This window comes from Tenrec ecaudatus, chromosome 1 (genome assembly GCF_050624435.1).
Source record: "Tenrec ecaudatus isolate mTenEca1 chromosome 1, mTenEca1.hap1, whole genome shotgun sequence".
Taxonomy (NCBI): Eukaryota; Metazoa; Chordata; class Mammalia; order Afrosoricida; family Tenrecidae; genus Tenrec; species Tenrec ecaudatus.
In genome coordinates, this window is record NC_134530.1 from 164,406,202 (window position 1) to 164,415,587 (window position 9,386).

The 9,386-nt window shown below is 58.7% G+C and overlaps 1 protein-coding gene across 1 annotated transcript; it reads right to left on the bottom strand.

The window, feature by feature from the left end:
• Positions 1-1,503: 1,503 nt before the first annotated feature.
• UBE2Q1 (ubiquitin conjugating enzyme E2 Q1) lies at positions 1,504-9,384 on the bottom strand. Its single transcript, XM_075562511.1, has 13 exons — positions 8,960-9,384; positions 6,811-6,915; positions 6,371-6,475; positions 5,600-5,650; positions 4,077-4,217; positions 3,794-3,878; positions 3,518-3,578; positions 3,265-3,355; positions 3,080-3,138; positions 2,952-3,000; positions 2,625-2,720; positions 2,347-2,413; positions 1,504-1,970 (listed from the first exon to the last, which is right to left on the bottom strand). Exons 1-13 carry the CDS (start codon positions 9,275-9,277, stop codon positions 1,939-1,941), a joined length of 1,260 nt encoding a protein of 419 aa, XP_075418626.1. The 5' UTR covers positions 9,278-9,384; the 3' UTR covers positions 1,504-1,938.
• Between the last annotated feature and the right edge of the window lie 2 nt (positions 9,385-9,386).

Genomic DNA, 9,386 nt, shown 5'->3' on the forward strand with positions numbered 1-9,386 from the left:
CTAGCTATTTAAATATCTTTTATTTGCTTCATCCTTTGGTAGATGAGAAAAATACGTTACAAAATACATTGTACAGAGGACAGCTCACAGTACACGCTACAAAGAACACAATTTCACACCCCAGCCAGGGCTGGTGCTAAGTCCAGAGAGAGGCCTCAGGGGCCTTGAGAACCAGGCCTTGGCTCCCTGCAGTGAATTCCTCCCCCCCATGTGCCTTCTGTCCCATCCTCAGCGTGGGTTGTTGGTGTTAGGTGCCATCGCATCGGTCTGGACCACAGTGACCCTACGCACAATGGGACAAAATACTGCCGGGTCCTGCACCAGCCTCACAACGGTTCCTATGCCTGAGGCCAGGGCTGCGGCCACGGCGTCAGTCCTTCTTGTCCAGGGTCTTCCTCTTTCGCTGCCCCTCTGCTTCACCACGCACAAGGTCCTTCTCCAGGGACTGGCCTCTCTCGACACGTCCAGTGTGTGAGACGAGCGTGTATTAGCACCTCCATCAGGCAGGGGCGGAGCAGCACGGAGTAGGGCTGGCGAACCTGCCACCCACCTGAAGCAGCAATACCTTACTGGCCCCCAAAAGGGAGGAAATGGCCCAAGTCCTGCATCCTGCCGGCTCCCAAACCTGGGGTCTCTAGCAGTAAGTCACCACCTCGGCCTCCCTCGGTCACCGCGTTCACCACCCAGTCTCTTGGCACAGCTCTGAGGGGCGGCCCCCACTCCAGGGCATGCCGACAGCATGCGCAAGCAGCCCCAGCTGATGACCCCATTTCCAAGGGCAAGAACCCCTCCTCCACCTGCCCCCAAGCTAACACACTTTCCAGTAGCATCCACTGTGGAGAACGGCTGGACAGAACCCACAATTCCCCAAGCCAGGCAATTGACTTCTTATGCCAACTTACACGACGCAATGAGGTAAGGAGGGAGGAAGGTGAGTGGGAGTGGGCCCAGTCATCACCACTCTGCTACCTAGAGGCCACCTGCTTCCTGGGTGGGAGTGGAAGCCAGGAAGACCCCGGAGTCCAAGCTACCAGCACGTGGCTGCCACGAGGAGAGGCCACAGCACTGCAGCTTCTGCCCCGCTCCCACTCCGTTCCTTTGACAGCAAGTCTGTGAAGCAGCCTCTTAAGCCTCCTCCTTCTTTTTCCTAGAAACTTGAAAGCATTTTGGCGATGAGAAAAGCAGTCCTAGGAATTCGGCCGTCGCCTCTGCCTACTACCTGGTAGCGCAGCAGGCCAAGAGCTCCACTCCGAGGGGAACAGGCGCTGTGGCTCCGGAGCCTTCGGGAGAAACCCAGAGCCATGGGCGGGGCGACCATGGCAAGGCTGGCCCTCCAGTCCTCTGGGCTCAGCGGCAAAGTGCAGCCTCGTCTGGGTCGTCGGTCGTCTCTGCCAACCAAGAGGGCTCGAAGCCTGCCCTCCCGCCTGGCAAGGAAGTCCAGGGGTTGGGTGGGGGTGGGGTGGGATGTGGGCGTCAAAATAAAGAGGAGTCAAGACCAGCATCTTCAAATTAACAAACTGTAATTGTTTTCCCAAAGATACATTTTTTTTCATACACATCCATCATACACTGTAACCAAAAAAAGCAGTGTACATGAAAGAAGAGAAAATAAATTAAAAATCCATAGCATAGGTAAGGAGGCTCTAGTCTGGAGCACGGCTGAGTCCCAGCAACGTAAGGAGGCTCGAGAGTTTCGTTCATAAGAATGCCTGCTAGCAAGGGTTCCAGCAAGGTGGTTGGTTGGTCTGGAAGTCAGTTCTGTGTGTTGTTTTTCCCTTAGCGTTTAGAATAGCCATCATTGTCCTGCAATAGGCAGAGCTATCCCATCCAGGAAAAGGAGGGAGGGAACCACAGAGGCAGCGTGAGATCCGAATACAGCATTCAAAGGTAATTGGTCCAGTGGTGCCTGGGGAGGAGGGCCGGGAGGGCTCTCCGGGGTTAGCCATCTTCCTTTGGGGGTGTGTACCAGCCTGCCGAAGAACAGAAGCAAACCCGGTCAGGGCGGGCACGGGGCTGCAGGCAACCCCTCAGCCCGTGCTTGAGATAGAAAGAGCTAGGAAGGTTTGCCCCATGCGCGGGGAGAGGTGGTGGGTGGAAGCTGAGGACCACCTGCCTGGAGAATAAAGGGAGGAGAAATGATGCATGTGGACCCCAACCCCAGATGACAGGATTGGCTGAGTCTTTTCACAGGGTGGCAGGGGAAGGGGTAGCAGCCCTGTCTACAAAGGCTGTGGGCAGAGGTTTGGTGGGCAGGGTCGGTGCTGTGGTAGTGGTGGGGATGGGGGGAGGGGGGATGTTTCAGAACCCGGATAAAGGGGTCTCCAAATGGCGTGGATCCAGCCTTACCGTTTTTTTCATGGATCTGCACCAAGGACTTGTAGGACTGCTGTGCTCTCGTCAGACTGTACTGAGACTGCGGAGGGGAAGCCGCCCATCAGCGGCAGCCAGCTGCCCCCCGCCTCCCAAAACACGAGCGCCCACCACCTGAGGAGGCTCCTCTGGAGCATAGGCCACAGGCCTTCACTTTCTACACCTGTGCCCTCCTCCCCAAGGCTTCGGCTGCCCCTCAGGCCTGCTCTGTTGGGCCCCAGCCCAGGCCACGCCCTTGGGTCTCAGCTCCTTACTTTGTTGGCTCCGAACTGCACGCGTGCTTTCCCCTTCACCAGCGTGGCACTGATCTGCATAATCACGGACTCGATGGAGTAGGCGCTGCTCCAGCCCTGGGGGTGGGGCAAAACCGAGCCATCGCACCAGTGCGAGCCCAGCGGGAGCTGCTTCTCTGTGCAGAGCCAGCAGGACCCTGCCATTCACTCCCCGCACAGCCCACACCCAGGTGCCAGGATAATGTGAAAGGGACCCCTGAAGCCTACCAGCCCGGCCCGTACGGGTGTGGATGTGGTCAAGCTCACCTAGCCCGGCCTGACCCCTGAGAGAGCGAGCGGGAAGTTCACCTGTTTAGTGAGGAGCTCCATGCAGATGGCGCCTCCACCCAGAACATACCTGCGGAAGAAAGGTCAGCCAGCTCTACGGTCCATGAGCAGCAAGCCCAGCCCTGCCTCACCCTCCCCCGATGACTCACCCTCCAGAGAGGACTGGAGACACAACCCTGACGAACGGTGGGTCAAAGGGAAAGTTATCCTGAGAGAGAGGGAGACAATCATCAGGGAGGGCGGCATCCCCTCCCCAGGTGGGCGCTAAAGCACCAGGGCACCCAGAGCTGGGGAGGGAGAGAGAGGGGAGGGGCTGCCAAGGCGGCCGCCTCACCTTAAAGGAAAAGTTCAGTAAGATGAAGTCAGCTCCCTCTTTCTCTTTGAGGATCTGGAGGTCATTGTGCAAAGCGCTGTCCTGGTCAACTCTGAGAGAGAAAGGGTCTGGGGTCACCTGCAAGGCCAGCCCACAACCCACAACCGACCGACGGGCTGATGGGCTGCCCTGGAGATGCCCACCGCAGCAGCTCTGTGTCCACACCACACCACTTCTCCACTTCCTGTCCACCCCCGGGGGAGGCCCCACTCACTTGAGGAGTTTGACATTCCAATCATACAGACTGTCATTCACCAGTTCCACTGCATAGTTTCCTGGGAGGAGGAGGAAGACAGGTGTGACTGAGGTGGCCGGGGGGGGGGGGGGGAGTGGAACAGGTCCACCATGCAGACCCCTTCCCCCAGGAGGAGAGAAAAGGATCGAAGGTTGGAAAACTGCATAAGCACCCATGTATCCCAGAACCCCCTGGGGCACCTCCCCACCATCACAGACCCTCCCTCTCACTAAGGAACCCCCAAAGTGGACTCACCGCCTTTGTAACTCTGTGATCGGTATATATCCCTGAGCTCCTTCATCAGCCGGTCAGTGGCCTGCACCGAGCCAGACACCGCGCCCTGCAAGGGGGGGGCGACAGGGATGTCCCAGGGTCTGGGGTACATGTCCTAGTCCCTAGGGGCTTGCCCAGGATTTAGAACGATCAGGCACACCCGTAATCCATAACTGCTCCCCTCTGAACAAGTGAGGGCCTGCCACCTCCCAGCGGGAACCCCAAACCCACTCTGCCCAGCCTCGCTCCCCTAGAGGGCACGTACATTTAAGTAATCTTGCCTCTGGTTCTTTTTAATTTTCTCTAATATGGCCAAGTTTTCTTTCCCAATGCCGTCGTCTTCAGACTTCTTGCCCTCAGCTGGCTCCTCCTCTTTCATTTCATAGTGATCTAGGTCTTCCGTGTCCTGACGGAGGGGAGAGGAGGGACGAAACCAACATGGGGAGTGGCAGGGCCATCCTCTCCCAGTCCTACGAACACACCACCTTTCCCATCTTCTGGGGCATCCCCAGCCTCTCTCCAGTCTAAAAAAGCAAGGCAAATGGCCTCTCTTATTCGGGTTTCACGAGCTCTGGGAAGGACTTAAGGAAAGCAGGCAGAGACTTGTCCTCCAGGCTGACCTGCTCCCGCCATCCCCAAAACTCTTCCGTGGCGGTACAGATGCTTCCCAGATTCCTAGCAGAATGACTGCGACCTGACAATGACTCACAGCTCGTATTTCACTAGGTGACTACTGCACTCTGGCGCTCATAGGGCCTCCGTGTGAAAGAGAAACTGAACCTGAGATTTCCTCTCCAAGAACAGGGTCAGAGACACTACCACTGAGGTGGCAAGGAGAAAGGGGTCCAGAAAGAAAGGGGGCAGTTCACAGGGGAGGCCTGCATTCCCCCGCTGAGAGGCAGCAGCTCACCAGGCCCAAGTGGAGAAGCCCGTGTTTAGGGTCCAAGCCCTCAGTGAGAAACAGGGTGGGGTGGCAGTATGCCAAGGGAGTCCACTGAACTTCATGGATCACCAGCTCCAGGTGGACTCTGACAAAGTTTCAGAAGTGGCAGATCTAGGATGTGGTCTCCCTGCTTCACGAGGAGCGAGACTGCTCACCTCCAAACCTAGTCACTAACTGCACCGAAGGCTGCCCCCACCCCGCCGCCCGCCCCCCTAACCAGGCAGTAGCTACACCAGCCTTGCTCAACTCACTCAACCATCACCCATGCTCTCCTTGTTCCTCACTCCCTGGACCAGGAAGCCGAGGTCTGGTGAAGTCAATTATCACACCCAAAGTCATACAACTCTTAGTCGAGATAAGGCTTGAATCATCTTCTGGCTGGCTCTCAAACCAAGTTCATCGCTAAACTCTACTCTTCTGAAATATTCTTTTGTAGAACAGAAAAATTACTGACCACCTGTCACATACTATATACGACACATCCTACACATAACACCTTTATCGCCAGGACAACCTGCAGGCAGGGGTACTTTACACATTAGAAACCGTAGCTTAGTGAGCGGCCTAGGGGCAAGTCCCCAATGAACACACGAGGAGACTGGGGAGGCACACAGTCGGACACAACTGTTGGACCACATCTGTCATGGGTCCTGCAGTGGTTGGACATGCGTCCTGGCCTCCTCCAGGACCTAGACGGCTCCTCCAGATCAGTCAATCTGCCATGATTCCCTTGGCATTTTCCTGTCCCTGGTTCTGGCTGTGGGCTCTACACCTGGCTGATCCATGCTGCTGAAAGAAAGAACTTCCTGGCCATGTGGGGTGTTTGCTGCCCGGAGCAAGCCTACCTCAGGCATCTCCTCATCTTCATCTTCGGAAGACACATCTTCCTGTGTGCACTGAGACAGAGAGGGAAAAACAGGCATCAGGACCCCCGTGGTCTCCCAGGAAGCAGCCCCTACCCTTGGCCCCAGGGCTGGAAACCGCATGCCCAAGGCTGCCGGCCTGTCCACTGGCCAGGCCAGAGCACAAGCATTAGTCCAGGGAATGCCTCTGCAAAAAGCCCACCCTACGCCGGCGACGTGCCCAGAGCACGTTTGGTGGAAGGCTGGACACTCCCTAGCTGCCCCACGCCTGCTCCCGTCAGGATCTCATTCCAGAAACCATCCACCAGGTGGGGTTTACCAGATGCCTCCCGATCCAAGAGAAGGGTAGTGGTCGTTTCTGTCATCTACTTCACAAATTTCAGTTTACTTTCCCCCAAACTTTTTTTCCCCACTTTTCCCTAGACTAAAATTGCGCTCCTAGTTCTAAGTGAAGGGTCTGGGTCCCAGTGGCCACCAACTGCTACCACTGACAGAGCAGGAAACACTCTCTCCCTCCCTCTCAGTATGAGACTGCTCCTGAGAGTGAATGTTAATAGGCACAGGTGCTCCAAGCACCCCACTGAGCTAGGACCACCCCCTCCTTCAGAAGAAATAGGCTGAGAGTCAGGGTATGGGCCTGAGTGCGGCGGGAAACAACTGCAGATTCTCCTCAACTAACAAGTGTTTCTACTGAGGCTGTCGGGAAGCAACACTGAGGGGGCCAAGCGCCCCCCACGCCCTGCTCATGCTCACCTGCTCTGCCGGCAAGGGCTGATCCAGCATCTCCACATCTGGGTGCTGAGGGAGGTTGTAGAGTTTGCACAGGTCGGAGATGATCCTCTTCAGATGCTGCAAGAGCTGGAGGGGTGGAAAGGGGCACGACACGGACCAGAGTGATATCAAACATGTACCCACCCCCACCTCAATCAGAGCAGGTGTTTGGATGAGCTAAGAGCCTAAGCCCCAAATTGGTCCCTAATTCTCTAGCCTTTCTGCACTGCGTGGCTATGGGAATGAGCCTCGTGGAGGGACCAGCCTGCTGCAAACAGGGGTCTCCCTTGGCCTTCCCAGCCCTTCCTCGGCCCCTAAGGAGACTGCCCCTACCATCTACTTCTCAGGTACAGCTCCCTGTCACTGGACAGCTCCAAGACCGGGGACTCACAGGACCAAATGCCCATTCCCCACCTCCTTACCAAGGTGTTCCCTTTTTTAATGTCCACCAGCCTCTCCAAGACAGCGGCCAAGTTAGGGTCATCGGACTCCACGGACCAGATGGGGGGCACAGCAGGGTATGACTCCTGAGGGGAGAGGAGCAGGGAGAGCAGTCAGAAAAGGTCCAGTTTTGCCACAACCCTCGCCACCCCCCCCGCACCCCCCCCAGCTCGGCATCTAAGCAGTAGGCCCTCGACTGGGAGCAGAAGTCCCTGGGAGAGCACTTTCCAAGCAGCAGCCTAGAACCTCTTCCTTCTCTCCTTGAGAGTAAGCACAGAGCTGACAGCGGAGGAGCCACACTCCACTAGCATGGCGGGAGGTCTCCTGCTCGCCTGCACTGCACACCCCCGCTCCACCCTGGAGGTCCTCTCTCCACACACGGACAGCCCTTCTTGCTTCGCCAACTCTCACTACAGGAGCAAGGCTCAGCTCACCACCACAACACTCATGTCGAGAAAGCAAGCCGCCGAGGAAAGGAGGGGTATGAAATCGATGATGCTCCCAGAACACAGGAGGAAATGGGAATCCAGAGGAGTCTCCCTCTCCACCCCCACCCCCAGCAGAGCCCCTCACAGACCTAGCCCCCCACGCCCGGCTCCTAGGAGCCTACCACCCTCTCAGTCCAAGTGGGGGCTGCAGGGCTCCACATGGCAGGCCTGGAGAAGGGAGCCTACGCTGTTGACATTCCCAGCATTCCAAGGCCAGGGTGCCAAAGGCAGCCTGACCAGACTCCCACACTACCCCAACTCAAGGGGCCAGTTTCAGGCCAAGTCTCACTTGGGGAGGACCGGGGCAGGGAACCTCCTCTCCACTAGCGCTCCCATCAAGGAGAAAGACAACACAGATGGCCCGCGTCCACTGAAAGGTTAGCTAGACGGAACAGGAACACCTGAGGTCTCCCCAGGGCCCAGGAAACCATCCTCTCCTGGGGAGCACTCTGCTGCTGGGAAAAGTGGTCGGAGGGGCCAAATCTTTGCCTAAGTCCCCTGTTCTCCTGATCTAAATGTTTAGTTTTTTAAAAAGGGTGTGGTGGGGCAAGACGCGTTGAGTTTTGGCGGGGCACCGTCCAACCCAAGCTGAGACTTGCCTCACCAAACGCTGGCCTGCTGTCGAGATTTGGTTGGAGGCAAGGGCTAGGTAACAAGACCCATGCCCTTTGGTCCAGCTCCCAAGGACCTGGGAATTCACACGCCGACCGTCCCTGGCCTGCTCCCATTAGCAGTCGGCTACCCCAACCAATAACCAAACAGGGCGATAGACCATGTAGTACCGGGCAGTCCCAGAGGCCAGCCCTCAGTCTTGGGGGCTATCTGTTGGTGGACTAGGTAGGAGACACGGAAGGTGTCTAGTCTACCATGCCCAGCTGCTGACTGGGGAGAAATGCCACAATGCATGGGGTTGGCCCCGGCACAGCACCATCTCTACCAGGAAAGGCCAACGACCCCACGGCCCCGGGGGGTTGAAGATCCACGGGGAACAGGGAGGGGAGGGACAGGTCTGCTACCAGCTGGGACAGGAGGAGGCGAGTTAGAGGTTACACATGGAGAAAAAGCACGCGCGAGCACACACACACACACTGTAAAGGAGTGAAAGAGTCTATGAACTGCCAACTACCACCTGGTACAATTCTGACACCCATGAGGGGCTGCCTGAGGGCTGCCTGGGCAGGGGATCCCACAGGTGGCACCGTCCTAAGTCAAAGGAACTACTGCGAGGGGGCATGCCCGCAAGGTGCCAGGGTCCAGGTCAGGTCCTGCCAGCTGGGTCGGTTCAGAGGCCTGGAACCTTGAGATGGGAGTGGGGGAGGAGAGGGCCGTTCTGAGGTGGCAAGATAAAAGTCGGGAAGGAGTCGCCCAAAGGATCCCAAAGCCTGACGCCCTGGAGGTGGGCGGTGGGACGGGGAAATGGGGTCGCCGGCGCGCCATATGTCACGGCGTCCCTCGCTCTCAGGGGTCGACGGCGGGTCGCGGGTCGCGCCGGCGACGGCAAGCAGCAGGAAGGAGTGTAACCTCTAGGAAGAGGCCGAGCCCTGAGGGTCTTTGGCCTCCCCGGTCCTACGAGAGCAAAGCGCGGTGCGGGGTGCTCCCTGCCAAGGGGCCCCAGAGGGGCGCTCGCAAGAGGGGTCCTCACCGTGATGTTGCAGTGTATGCGGACGGGGTCCCCGGGCACCGACCCCCGGGGGGGCAGATGCGGCCCGGGCGCGGCCCCCGCCCCGGCCCCCGCCAGCAGGAACTCGCAGCTCAGCTCGTCCAGGCAGGCGCTGGCAATGCGGAAGCGCTCGTGGCCGCGGTGGAAGATGGACTCGAGCAGCTTCAGCTCCCGCCTCAGGCAGGGCCCCGGCCCCGGGCCCCCCCCCGGGCCGCCCCCGGCCCCCGGCGCCGCCCCCTGGCCCCCCAGATGCTGCCCCGGCCCCGGCTGCTGCTGCCCCTGCGGCTGCGGCTGCTGCATCCTCCGCTCCGCTCCGCTCCGGGGCCGGCGGGCCGGGCGCCTCCGGCCTCCGCTCCGGGCTCCGCCGCCGCCGCCGCCGCCGCTGTCCGCACTTCCTGATCCCCCCTTC

Bases quoted from the DNA above. Each gene is read 5' to 3' on its own strand.
- UBE2Q1 (XM_075562511.1), bottom strand. From the start codon at position 9,277: ATGCAGCAGCCGCAGCCGCAGGGGCAGCAGCAGCCGGGGCCGGGGCAG. The intron at 6,916-8,959 runs GTGAGGACCCCT...CTCTCCCCTCAG, and splicing joins GCATACACTGCAACATCACG to GAGTCATACCCTGCTGTGCC. The intron at 3,579-3,793 runs GTGAGTCCACTT...TCCTCCTCCCAG, and splicing joins ATCACAGAGTTACAAAGGCG to GAAACTATGCAGTGGAACTG.